Genomic DNA, 14667 nt, shown 5'->3' with positions numbered 1-14667 from the left:
TATATATATATATATATATATATATATATATATATATATATATATATATATATATATATATATAAAGGGCTGTAATAATATCGATTTTGCGATATATATCGATATTTTATTTCCTAGAAAAAAAATTGATATTCATCCGCAAGTATCGTAACATCCAACTGTCACCTTGCTTACTCACTGCTTGCTTCGCCAGGAGAGTGATTAGGTCATCAGGCTTAGAGTGATTCCTTCAGATGTTAAGTGTCAAGGTTAAAAAGGTATCAAACTATTCAGAGCAGGGTATTTGGTGCACTTTATTTACTTTACAATGCATGTAAGCTACAGTTTGTACTGTTTCAATAAAAAGAAACATGTTTTCTCACCACTTCTTTGATTCATTTTGTCCAGCTATCAACTTTAAGTCTGTGTCCATGTCCAACCAGAGCCAGGTATTGTGTAGTTGGTGCAGGTATTGTGTAGTTGGTGCTTTTAATCAGTTTTCAGTTAAATTAATTCAATCCAACCAACTCTATAACAGTCACAAAATGTCACCAAAATCACTCTGTCCCTCTAAAATCTTTCAGAAAATCGCAAAAGTGCATTGAATATCATGTATCGCATCGTGAGATTATTGATATATATATATATATATATACAGGATCCTTTTCCTGGATCCTAAAGCAACAGGTGGGGGGAGGGCAGCGCCAGTCTATGCTAAATAAAGCCAGATAAAAGTGCAGTCTCTCTGCTTTTTCAGTGGAATTGGCTAACACTATTTAAAACCAGCAGAATATTTTATGGACATTTTTGGGCTGTTGTACCATGACTCGTGTGCATATGCATGTGCGTGTGCATGTGCGTGTGTGTTTGTGTCTGGTAAGGGTAGAGTAAAAATTTGTGACTTACTTTTTGTGTTCACTAGATGAAGGGCAAGGTGTGTCCCCATAAACACTCCAAAAGGCATAATGGTGTCATAAACCACAAACGCATGCATGCGTGTTTGCGTGTGTGTGTATGCGTGTGTGCATGTGTGTGTGTGTGTGTGTGTGTATGTGTGTGTGTGTGTGTGTGTGTGTGTGTGTGTGTGTGTGTGTGTGTGTGCCTGTGTGTGGGATATGCTCCTGCAGAGNATATACAGGATCCTTTTCCTGGATCCTAAAGCAACAGGTGGGGGGAGGGCAGCGCCAGTCTATGCTAAATAAAGCCAGATAAAAGTGCAGTCTCTCTGCTTTTTCAGTGGAATTGGCTAACACTATTTAAAACCAGCAGAATATTTTATGGACATTTTTGGGCTGTTGTACCATGACTCGTGTGCATATGCATGTGCGTGTGCATGTGCGTGTGTGTTTGTGTCTGGTAAGGGTAGAGTAAAAATTTGTGACTTACTTTTTGTGTTCACTAGATGAAGGGCAAGGTGTGTCCCCATAAACACTCCAAAAGGCATAATGGTGTCATAAACCACAAACGCATGCATGCGTGTTTGCGTGTGTGTGTATGCGTGTGTGCATGTGTGTGTGTGTGCCTGTGTGTGGGATATGCTCCTGCAGAGGCATGTAAATTATTTGGTGGATATGAAGGTTGTGTCATTAGGCCTGTGGTGGGAGAGATGGGAAGGTGATGAATGCCTAAGTAACCCACGGCAACTGTTCATATACTTTATCCTGTCATTAAGTTTATAGAGTTGTTTTATGTTTTGTATTATTATTATTTTATTTGACCATGATATTCATATCAAGTGACACCATGCTGCTGCCTGAATGAACAGTAGCTTTACCATTTTAAAGTTTCTGTAGCTTCTAATTTTAGCAGACATGCCAGGCTAACATAAGAACTGCAGTTTTATCAGTGCTACATTTGCAGTGGTGCAGTCACTGGTTGAAAAAACATAGGTTCTTTTGAGCCTCCCAATCAGCTGGTGACAAGTCAGGAAGGGCCAATCAGGGTAAAGATCGTCTGATTCCATCATACATTTTTCCTGTGCAATTTTAATCAATATGATATATGAATGAATACAGCATTTCTGTAAAATGTGTTTTTCATCATTGGTCATTTGGGGGAATTACACCTTTCATTAAACCCACACCAGCACAGCTCGAGTTATTCACAGCCACCCTGCTCCTGACAGATTATTCAAACTCCCTGCCTCTCGCCTGGCCTGATCCTGGCCTGAAACACTCTCTGACACCTCCACACTCACATGTTGTCAGTCAGTTAATAAAACCACCTGGACGGGTGAGATCATTCAGATTCCCCTCTTCTCTTCACCATCCTCCTCCAGGCTCTGTGACGTCCACATCTCTGATTACCCTCGTGCCTCCCTCTTGTGTGTGGCCTTCATAGTTAGCAATGAAGAGAAATGAACAGAAAGTAGAGACGTATCTCTTGTTTTATATCCAGAGAATGGAGGTTGCTGACAAAAAGTGTGTGCACACACATGCAGGGAGTTGAAGAGGCCGGGGCCCTGTCTAACCTATCTGAACCGAGGCATGGGACCTGCTATCTGTTTCTCATTTAGCCTGCACTCTGTGGTTTTCCTGCAGTGACAGGCCTCCGAGTGGAAACTGGCACTAACGAGCAATTATATCCTGCCTGCCTGGCAGGGATTATGGGATTACAGAGTGATCGGCTTCAGTCTGCGCTCTCTTTCTGCACTCTCATTTTCCCAATCACCCTCTTCCCTGTTTTGGGCCTTATCTCTCCTTTTGGATTCCCCCCGTTCTGTGGCTCAATTATCCTTCCGTCATTTCTCTTTCCCCTGGACATAACTCATGTATTGAACTCTACTTTCGCTTATCATATTTTTTTAATTATCTCATTCTCTTTATCACTTCCCCCATTTTGTTTTTTCACCCTTGACTTTGTGGCTGCCTTACATTATTAAAACGGAGAGATTCATGTGGTCCAACGTTGGAGGGAAGCACTCGTAACGAGTCAAAAACAATAAAAGTTTAATAAGCTTTACATCTGATTTGTGAAAATAGGAGCGTTCTAATTACTCTAAAGGGAGAGTTATCTCAGTTTTTATTGTCCTGAGCAGCCCTTTTTCCTGGAGGCCACTTCTTAGACTCTTTCACTACATCAGAGTACAAATTTAACAGGTGATGTAATAGCCTAGAGCTTCTTGCATACCATGTTTATGGAAAGTACTTCAAACCCTGTCAGCAGAGTGTCATACTGTAGATTAAAGCAAAGCTACAGAACCAGTTTGTATGTCTCTGTGTGTGCAAACGGAGCTTTTGGAGCCCCAGCAGATCTCCTCCAGCTTCACTTTCTGGGACCTCCCCAGGTTTCCCGGTGTCTGTTAGTGATCAGGCAGCTCTCCGGGTGTTCGGCCTCCCTCTCCTCCGTCTCCTCTTACACTGCAGGTGTCTTTTATTGAGCCGGCTGTGATTTACTGCTCTGTGTTTTTTGTTTTTTTCCCTCCCTTCTCCTGGATCCTGCAATCAGGCACCACAGTAGTGACAGGTTGAAGCTGGAGGTCAGAGCATTTTACATACATACATACATCCACAGCAGAACACGGCACGTCCCTAATGGGAGGTCATTACCACATATATTAGACAAGAGAGCGCTCTTTCTCTGGAACAAGGTGAGATGTTTATGGAAACTCTGTGGGCACAGATCAGCTCTGAGGGGGTAACTGCACAGATCAGAAACGCACTGAATTTATTTTCCCCTTTAGAAACAACTAATAGACAAAAAAACATGTTGCTTTTATCATCTCTAAGGTGATGTTTGGAAAATAACATCACATTAAATGCAAATGTTTTAATTCAACTGAATGTTTTAATTCAAATAATTTTAATTTTATGTTGTTTAAATGCACTCTGAAACACATCACATTGTTCAGGCCTTTATAGGTGCTCAAGAGATGAATTAATTGCCATTGACTGAAATCATTTGTATAGGTTAACCTAATATCATGCTAGAGATGAGACTTCATCTGATGAGAAATTACAGAAAAAACTACAAATCCCCATTTATTGCTTTTGAGAAACAGAATTGAATTGAATTCATATATAATCGTTTAAAAACAATACACTGTATATATGAACAATTTTGATCACTGATTTTGTAGTGTGTAATGTAAAGATAAATGATCTCACAGACATTGCTTACCATTGGTTTCACCAGAACTGATTAATGTCTTTAAGACAACTAAAAATCCCTGTGTTGTGTTTTCAATAATATAGTCACAAACAGTTTTTTTTTTTTTTTTTTTACAAATACACAGGGTATAATAATTCACAATTTAGATTTTAATTAGACTTAATCAAATGAATCCTAAAGACTTTAATAAGCAATAAAATATCCATTTGGTTCAGCTTTAAATTGGAAGGCAGCTAAGATCTCAACCTGAGCATCAGCATTCAGCCCCACTGCTTCACTTTCATTCACTCTTCATAAATATTTCATCTCTTAAGTCTGTTTATTTTTGTAATCAGGAAACAATAATGCTGCAGCACAAATTATTCTTTTTTTAGACCGGTTCCATCATGTTATATGTTTGCATGACCTCATATGTATAATTTCTGTTACACTATCAATTTATCTCAGATTGTCCTCAGTTATATCCAACCAGTATGACATCAGGCAATCCACACCAGGAAAAGAGGCAGTATTATGTATTTTCCAGGCGCATAATGCCAATTTATAGCACAATCAAGAAACTATGTTACTTCTTGTTGTTATAAAATTCTGTATGTACAAATATGATGTAAAAGAAATCTGACTTTGTAATTTAATGCCTTGGGCTTCTATCTCTTTAAAACTTCTTGCTCATTCTGAAATGCTTTCAGGAAGTCATCACAGCATAGGTCCTCTACTAACTCTTTAACAAGGTTTTTTCCAGCGTTGCACTAGAAGTAGTTAGTATAATGAGATCAGCACATGTACTGTTTCAGGAGGTGTTTGCTAATTGCTGCTGGCTAGTCTGAAGGAGTTGAAAGAAGAGTCACCGGGGAGGAAACTGCAACTCTAAGGAGGAGTTGCGTTTTTAAGGCGGGGCTAGGTCCACCCTGACATTTTTCGTTCAGCTGAATGGTTGCTACAGGAGATTAAAGGATGCAAAGGCATGCAAAAAAGAATCAAAGCAACACTCTGGCTATGTTTGAGGAAATAACATTATAACATGATGTAAAGCTCATTAAAGGTTATTTTTACACAATACTGCCTCTTTTACGCAGCTCTTGTAACTGCAGCGGCTTCTGCTTTCGGGGAGTTTATCCTCTAAACAAACTGTGAAGAGCAACTGGACAGCAGCGGACCAGTGTAAATGGGAGTTGACAGGAAGTCTTTCTCCCTGCAGCAGACATGCAGCCTGATGGATAAACCAAAGGCTTTAATCAGCTAAACAGGGCAAAAAAACACATGCTTGGCTTCTCTAATCACACGTAGAGACATGCATAAACACCATCAGCTCCTTAGCAGCTAAAGAACTGACACACTCCATGTTCCCCCCCAACCCCCCTAACCTCATCCTGAAAAGGCTGCAGGCGTGGGGCTGTAAACAGCTCCGGAGTGCTGGGCTGAAATGAACCAGCAGACTGGCTGGGGTAGAATCCCAGTTCATTGATCTAAAAGCAGCTAAACGCTCCCAGCTGTGGCGTTAGGGACTCGGACCTGCAGCATCAGTCCCAGCTCACTTTGCTGCTCGGTTTTAAATCAGCTCAGGGACAGAGCGGGACGGGAGTCACTGAGTCAGCAGTCTGCTTTAAGTTCGCCTTGATGGCATGCAGGTTGTAGGTCCTAATTTTGCTCAGTTTTGCCTTTTCTTCTAGTTTCTTCCAGTCAGCCCCCTCGCAGCCCCCTCAGTGTGTGCAACTGTACTTCGTCTGGACTGGATCACCACAGCTGGGACATGTAGGATTGCATAAATGCATCAGTGGCTCTTATCGTGAGCTGTGATCCATAACCTGTTGCCAGTCTTCCGTCCCGCTACAAACACACAACTGCTGGGATTAATTTTGACTGTTAAATAAACAAGCTGAGGAGATATCGCCGGGGATCTAGAGATCCGCGAACGGTTCGCGCCGCCGTGTGCTACATCTAGCGCGCAGCACTGCCGCAGTTCATTGCCAAGGTTAAACAAAGCCTCACACAGATGATAGATGTGGTTTCAAAGATGGTGGCGGGAGTGTTGTTTACTAAAATGTTCATGCCAGATTTAAACAAGTGAGATGTTTAATGCTGAATGGATGTGATTATTGGCGAGCAAGCAGGTTAACTTAAAAATAGCAGAGAGAAAGAGCTTTTTTCTCTTTTAGTTTATAAAATCTTGCTGTGTTTTGGCTGGCGCATTAGCACCTTAATCTGTTTTTAGCCTGAAATCAGCTCTCTCTCTCTCTCTCTCTCTCTCTCTCTCTCTCTCTCACACCGTGCCATGGTACTCCTCAGGGCCGCTTCTGGAACGTTTTTTAAGAGTGGCCAGCTGGGGCCACCGGAACCAAAGCCTAACCAATATGTCAGGAATGTCATGCTATTAAAGGAGCTGAGAGACACAATAGATCTTCATGCTCAGGTGCAATTTCTTGCTGAAAACCATGTGTGTGTGTGTGTGTGCGTGGGTGTGTGTGTGTGTGTGTGTGGTTCTACTGGTAACCAAATGCAATCAGACTTCTACATGAACGGCTTATGTCCCCAATGCGACCTACATGTGTAAAAGAAGAATGTGGACGGATTGATCCATAGACAGCCATCTATGGATGGATATAAAAGTTTATCAGCTTTGGGTTGGATTTGCTTTTGTAGTGTAAACACAGTCAGTCATTTAAAATTGACATGTAAAAAAGGCAAAATCTTATGAATTAATGTTGCAAACTACTGAATTTGTGTGTGAGAGAAATTTAGAAAGTGAGCAATTTCGATAAATGCAATTGGAATGCATCTGGAACTTTGCACATTCTACCCCAAGTCAAAACATGATAAATATATTGCATTTTGTATGAATCTAAAAATAATTTTGGATAAATGAATATTAAACAGTTTTAAAAAAATAGCATTGTCAGATTTTTTTCTTCAGAAACTCAAACATTTAGGGTAGAGCTGCCAGAAGCCTGGCCCACCCTCGGCTGCATTTCAGGAATGGAACAAATGTGGCTCTCTAGCAAGTGGAGCTGTTGCAGATGAAAGCTTTTAGGTGTTTTCTGGTTTGAGATTTTCCATATTCTTAAATGGAAAAAGTTAGGTTACAAAACCCAGTATTTTTCTTCCATTATTCATGTGTTTTTGTTGTCTTTTTTTTGCTTTGATTTTATTATAGTAAGTCAGGCCACAAACATCTATTGAGTTATTACTCTAAAACAGACTTAGGCAATCTTGAACAGTCTGGTTTAATAGAGCACTGGTTTTAGTTAATGGATATGGACTAAAAACATTTTATAGACCAACAAAGTGGAAAAAAATGGATCCAAAAAGTTAGGAAACTCTACACCTTTCCTTTGACTAAGGCAAATGTCTGAGATTCTTTTTTAGATCTACAGTTTATTTGTTTCTCCCTTATTTAACTGAAATGTTATATTTAATGTATTGCTAAAGGTAAAAAGGAAATAACTGTCAGTAAAATTAATTTGAGGTCCGGCCATTGGGCTGACCACTTAATACTGTTAACCATGTTGGTCTGGAACCAATCAGAAATGGCAACTTAATTGCACTTAGGTCACAAAAATAAAAGACTTCAGACTTTGGAATTGTGCCCTAAAAACTCGAGACTTGGCTTGTACTCGTGGTCTGAGACTTGTGTCTTATTAACAGTTTTTATCTCATGTAAGGAAAAGTGAAAGGAAGCCGGAATGTGAGCTACAGACTGCAGCTGCTGCAGATTGTTTACTCTGAAGGCGTTTGTTTGTTTTTTAGCCAGTGACGTTGGTGGATTATGGGATATTAATGGCTCATAACAATCTGTTCATGTTATTTGTAACTTCATAACAATGACCACATGGATGTCTCTCCAAATAAACACTGCATCAAATGAATTTGGATCATTTTAGACCAAAATAAATGTACCTGTTAAGCTAGCAAGGACACTTCTGACTTATAATATGAAAATAAAAGTGTTTTTTGCAGGTGACTTCTGTGATCTGTGGCTGAGTCTTTGACATGTCAGCTTTTCTTTGCTCCCTTTAGACCAGTGGTCTCAAACCGCATTCCTCGAGGACCAGAGTCCTGCAACTTTTATATGTGTCCTTTGTCCCACACACTTGAGTTAAATGGCTAAACTGCCTCATTAGCATGCAGTCAAGCTGCTAATGAGCTGATAGTGGAGCCTGAGGCACAGAGACAACTAAAGGGTGCAGGACACCGGCCCTTAAGGGATGCAGTTGGAGACCTCTGAGTTAGAAGTTCTTTTGTTTCTTGGTCCATGCCTCTTTGGTCTTGGTTTGTATTTTAAAGCATTTGATTTGAGATTGTTTTATCTTTACTGTGGATCATTTTCTTCGCTCTAGTTTTATTTAAAGTATGCTGCGCCTCTCAATACTATGAATTAGTTTTTTTTTAGGTTTTCAGAGAAAATATTCCACAACCAGCATAAAACACATGTACCTGTTCTGGCCCATCTGTATTTTACAGACTGAACCAGCTGAAATCATTTAAGGACGCACCGATCCACGTTTTCCCTTCAGGTACCAACATCAATATTTGAGGTTTAGTATCAGCTGATACAGAATTGACTTAAACACAGACCTAAATATGTTGAATTACAAATTTATTTTATATCTCTGCACCAGTACAGCTCACTTAAACACACCAATGGTTCCACAAGCTTGGTCAAACATGTGAAAACAACTTTCATTTGTTTTTTACAAATGAAAGTTGTTTTTAATTTGTTAGAAGTATAAAAACCAATGTGAAATAAATTACAAAGAAACTGACAAAAACAAATGGGTTGGAAGGTGCAATTAGAAATTCTAAATTTAAAGTAAAATAAACAATAAAGCTTGACGTCGCTCGGAGCACAAAACACAGAATTAGACTGAATAGATCTGCCTTCATAGATCAGGCACATTATCACCAATACCCAATCTAGATTCTTTTTTTTCAATATTGGTACCGATACAGGTATTAACATCAGTGCATCGATGCATTTGTACTTTCAGTTAATGATGCAGTTACACAGTAACGGTGTCAGTATCTTGATGGTTGGCTCTGTTGGTTTTCTTTTACTCTACCACATCTAGTAAGTTGGTCTGCAGCATAGAACCATGTCTACTAGAAACAGTGTGGACGTGGTTGGTGATTTTGAACACAACTGTACGTATTAATTGGAAACAGCTTCCAGATTATCTATAGATTAGAGAAATGCTTTTTAGATTACAGACAAAGTCACATCTGTGTTCCAGTTCTCTACCTGTTCCATCACATTCTCACTGTTTAATGTTCGCAGGCCAGAAGGAGCAGCCAGCTACTGATTCCTTCTAATCACTGTTTGCATGTAGAAATGCTTCATTAATAAACACTGAACAAAGTTTGCTGATGTTGGCTGAGAATGAGTTCGAATTTACAACTCTCCCAACAGTGCTGGAATAATATGCAGTGATATAAATCTGTGTGTAACCCCTAAGTTTTTGTTGTTTTTCTATATCTACTGTAAGCTGCTTGGCTGCATGCAACACTAATATTTTACTAATAACAAAATACCAATGGGCATTTCCCCGAAAATACCAGGGAATGGATCAAAGAAAAACAGCTGCTTACACGCCTCTCCATTAAAATATATAATGGACTGCATTAAGGCTGAAACAATTAATTGTATCAATAGTGATGAATCGATTTTTGAAGCAAACACCTAATTTAGTAATCAATTAATTGTTAACTGAAGTATACAGAGTCAAAAAAGGTAATGTGCTGTAAGAACAACACAGTCAGAGGAGTAATTAAGCCAAAACTGTTAAAAAAAGATAAATTTTGCATTTAAGATATATATATATATATAAACTTTGTAAATATGTAAATATGTTTGGCCCAAAACTCCTCCAGTGTCATAGTTTCAGCTTCATCTGGTTCAAATTTTGGGGAAAAAAAAAATCTCCTGTTGTGCATCTTTTGCTATTCATTTATTAATTGGCTTTTCCAAAAGTGAATCACCAGACCAGCCCTTCACTGTCCTGATGTCAAGTCCAGCAGAAAGGCCTGAGCTGTCCAGGCTGTTATCTATGATGACCGTGAAAATCTCCATTAGAGAAAAATGTTTTTAGCTGCAGGTGAATCCTTTGCTACAAATGATCAAGTGCTCACTAAGGGAATACTGCTGTTGCATTTTAGGCAATAACATTTTTATTTTACTATTTAAAAAACAGATTGAATTGTTTATTTGCATTTTCTTATGCGTTTCTAATATTGTATTAAAGAACGGTTTAAATGAAAAATCTGCAAATTGTGCCCATTTTTTAACTCAAATTAATCAATAGAATAATTGATTTCTAAAACAACTTTTAGTCGCAGCCCTAGGCTGTACAGTATGCTGCATTCTTATAGAAAACACTTCCAGAAAGTTTCTACACTGCATCATAGCTCCAACCTATTCATAGTCCTACCAAATAAATGAAAATTTTAAAGTTGTTTCTGGTTCATATTCTGCTTGACATGCACCGATCAGATATTTCTGGCCCATTACCAATCTATGTTTGTTTGTTTGCAAATACCAGATCCCAATTATTAATAGAATGCTGCATGTTTTTTCACATGCTCTAGTATATATAATCTGTTATGATCAGAAACTTTCCTCCCTTTTGAATGAAGACTGAAATCATTACTGTTTACTTAAGCCTTCCTTTAAACGCCAAAGATTTCCTTATTTCTGTCACAGTTTAGCTTCTGTTTGCTCAAATTTTTTATTTTATTACTTTTTCTTATATCCTACCATGTCTCATGTATTTTTTGTATGGATATATTATTTTTTGAGAATACACAACGCATTAAAAGTTATGAGTAGTGTACAACAGTGCATACTATTTCTGGTTGAGAAACAAGCTACAAAAGTAAACCTCACCCACCCCACACATTCTCTCTACTCAGCAATACATGCAGTAAAAATTTAATGTATCTTTACATTTCACACAAATATCTACAAGGCTAGAAATATGAGAAAAAAATAACATTAAAATTTAAACAATTCAGCAAAGACAAATCAGTCCCTCTGGTCCGATCTCATTAGAATGGAGTCCATGTCCAGTCAAACTCTGTTAATGCCCCCTGGACTGAACGGAGCATGTTAGTCTGTTGTTCTAACATTTCTGGTTTGGAGATTTTGTAGGTTTCCAGTTTTTTTGCCGCAGACGACGCCACCAAAACAAAGTATCTTTTGCAAGGAAATAATTTCAGAGACTCAAAATCTCCAAGTATCCAGATCTTAGGATCAAGATCCAAAGAAAGTCCACAAACCTCTGATGTCACCTGTCTCTCCTGTTTTGAGAGACAGGTGGCTGTCTCTCAAAATAAATCATGAGTTTCAATTACTTACACAGACCAAGTTTGAAACATTTAGAAGATAATCCTCTTTTATTTTGTCTTTTTTTTTTTTTTTTACAGGTTATCATTTCAATGACGTTTGGTTTTTACAAAAGCCGAGGCGAATGACCTCATGTCACAGTTGCTCAGCTGACAACAGTATCTTCAGCGGCGCACGTACTATATATAAACATCTGCATCAGTTAGATTCCTTATCAGCTGCAGTGCCTCTCTGCGGTTTTTGTCCAGGACCTCCACGGAGGGTCCCGGCTATGCCTAGTTTCCCCTGCTTGTACCTCTGTCACAGAAATAGCCCCAAGAATGTCTTTGACAAGGCTATCACAGATGCTGCCTTTTGTTGCTCGACCGGGTCCATTTCCATGGATGTATGAGCCGACAAGCCGACACTAGCCGCAGCTGTTGGCAGAAAACACATCTCTTTTTCTAAAAGCAGCAACAAAAACACTGTCCTCATTGCTCTGAGGACGTGATTTATGTGACATGCTGACTTGTTCGGGGGCCCGCAGGGCGTTTCTTTTCTTGGTTACAGTATCTGGACAATTGTGAATATATACTCTTTGTTGAGAAAATAAATTTAAAATAAGCTAGTTTTAAAACGTAACATGTCTTGATCCAAATGTCCTAATTGTGGTTTTGAAATTAGTAATGTATTCTGGCCTATTGACCTTTATTTTACTTGTAGTTACAGCAGATGGTTTGCTAGGATCGTTTGAACTGCCTTTTGTCTGTGTGGGAAAACAATACAGTAGAAGTTGTAGCTTTTCACACTCATCTGTGAAAAGCCGTAAACACGGCAGGGGTTTCTGGCTTCAGATAGAGGGTCAGAGAAGGTCCTGGTTGGAGGAGCAAAGATACGCCTTGTTTGAATAAATTAAAGAAAAGAAGATAAAACTTTCTACACAGGAGTAACAAATCAGATTTGCTCTTGCAACTCTCCAAAGATGTCTTTGCACGTCTTTGCTTTTCTTCTTCTTTCCATTTATGTCAGGTAAATGAATGTATGTCTCCGTTATTCTGCAGTTTCTGGTGTAAGTTTATGCATTGTCTTATATTGGATTAAACTCTGTAATTCTGTGATGTCAACACGCATTGTTGTTTTCCTTGTGGCTACACGTGGCCCGCCGAGAGGACCTGGGATCCAGAGGAAGAGAGAGCCAGACTTTTTCCAAAGTTAATTAATTTAGATATTATATTCTTCCTTAACAGCTTCACACTACCTGCATGTTGCACCTTGGGTTTATGTTTGTCTTTTTGGTATAAAGAAAGCTGATGAGGTGAAGCCTTGTTCTTGTTCTGAAATTCCTCTCTGCCTTTCTTCCTCTGTTTCTCCAGGTGGGACCAGATGGAGGGTTTGGAGGAAGGATAGACACATTTCTTCTGTCATGTCAGCAAAGGCCAAGGTTTGTCAGGAACATCCTCTCCTTTGTCTTCATTTTGCGCTCAGTCCAGTTTCCTCACTCTTCCACTGATGTAAGAATAACAAAGTCAGCAAAAAAACGTTCAGTTCAGTTTTTTTGCACAGTGCTGATTCACAACACGTTATGACAAGGCACTTTACAAAAACATAAATTCGGACCATTGACACATACATGCTAACAAACAAACAATACAACAAGTTCAGTTTATGGTTAAAATTAGTTAAGTTTTCTATCATACTGAGCATGCATGTAGCAACAGTGGAGAGGAAAAACTCCCGTTCAAAAGGAAGAAACCTCCAGCAGAACCAGAACCAGAACTTGGCTCAGTGTGAACGGCCATCTGCCTCCACCATCTGGAGGCTTGAGGAGAGAGAGCAGAACCACGAGCACTGAGGAATAATTTCTGTTATAGAAAAATAAGATGTAATCTCTAGAAGGAATAAAAAAATGGAAAACATAAAGTTAAAAGTAAGCCTAGACTTAAAAGTAGAACTGATAACTAAAGGCTCTGTCTAACATTCTAGTTTTCGAAGCTCTAGGAACCAGCATAAACCTGCAAACTTAGAATGAAGTGCTCTGATGGGAACATCTGGACCAATCAGATCTCTGCTGTATGGTGGAGTTTGATTAATAAGGGTTTTATATGTGAGAGGGAGAAAGTTCAAATAGAACTTGTGAATATATATCAAGAGTTTTTAAGGAATTCTGTCAAGGGCAAACTTTTCACCTTGCTTTTTTACCCCCCTTTTTTTCAGAATTTATGTTAAATTATTTGTTGAAGTTTTCATAATTATGAGGAAGTTACAGTAGAGTATTAGAGCAACGCTAAGAAAATTTAAAACATTAAATTATGAGAATAAAGCCATAAAATTACAAGAATAAAGTCATAATAATACAATTTTATTCTCAAAATATTATTTTCATATGACTTTATTTCGTAACATTATGACTTCTCTTAATTTTACTTCTTCAATGTTTTATTTTTTATTAGCATGGCCCTAATACTCGTCATCATAAGTTTACCTACAGTGGCTTGCAAAGGTTTTCACAGCCCTTGTTTGTGACATTGCAACCACAAACATGAATGTATTTCATTGGAATTTAATGTTAAATTCCAACACAAAGTGGTATACAATTGCGTAGCACAAAGAAAATTATACATGATTCAAAACATAGTTTTACAAATAAAAGTTTGAAAAATGCGGCATACAAAAGTATTCAGCCCCCTTTTCTGTGAGTTAGGGTTAGGGTATGTCGCTTCAGAAGTTTCCTGATGCCTGCTAATGACTGAACAGAGTCAGCCTGTGTACAGGTCCTTCTCAAAACATTAGCATATTGTGATAAAGTTCATTATTTTCCATAATGTAATGATAAAAATTAAACTGTCAGATATTTTAGATTTATTCCACGCCAACTGAAATATTCCAGGTCTTTTATTGTTTTAATACTGATGATTTTGGCATACAGCTCATGAAAACCCAAAATTCCTATCTCAAAAAATTAGCATATTTCATCCGACCAATAAAAGAAAAGTGTTGTAATACCAAAAAAGTCAACCTTCAAATAATTATGTTCAGTTATGCTCTCAATACTTGGTCAGGAATCCTTTTGCAGAAATGACTGCTTCAATGCGGCGTGGCACTGCTGAGGTGTTATGGAGGCCCAGGATGCTTCGATAGCGGCCTTAAGCTCATCCAACTCATCGCTGTCTTCAGGTGTTTTCCCCCAGGCTTGGAAAACAGCAGTTCTCAAACCACTGATAAAAAAGAACAATCTAGACAAATCACTATAGCAGAATTACAGG

At 38.6% G+C, this 14667-nt stretch overlaps 1 protein-coding gene across 3 annotated transcripts in view; it reads left to right on the top strand.

Moving 5' to 3' along the window:
• Positions 1–14667, top strand: part of LOC106958300 (uncharacterized) — a 48634-nt gene that overhangs the window by 17246 nt on the left and 16721 nt on the right. For all 3 annotated transcript variants that reach the window (XM_015050127.1, XM_015050125.1, XM_015050126.1), the window contains one exon: positions 12778–12845. In XM_015050127.1, coding sequence (XP_014905613.1) covers positions 12778–12845 — 68 coding nt within the window. The remainder of the gene's footprint in view (positions 1–12777; positions 12846–14667) is intronic.

This window comes from Poecilia latipinna, unplaced genomic scaffold, assembly GCF_001443285.1.
Source record: "Poecilia latipinna isolate Pla-1442-1.1 unplaced genomic scaffold, P_latipinna-1.0 Scaffold975, whole genome shotgun sequence".
NCBI classification, from domain to species: Eukaryota; Metazoa; Chordata; class Actinopteri; order Cyprinodontiformes; family Poeciliidae; genus Poecilia; species Poecilia latipinna.
Note: the sequence above shows the minus strand (reverse complement) of the source record. Positions and strands in the feature narration are given on the sequence as shown.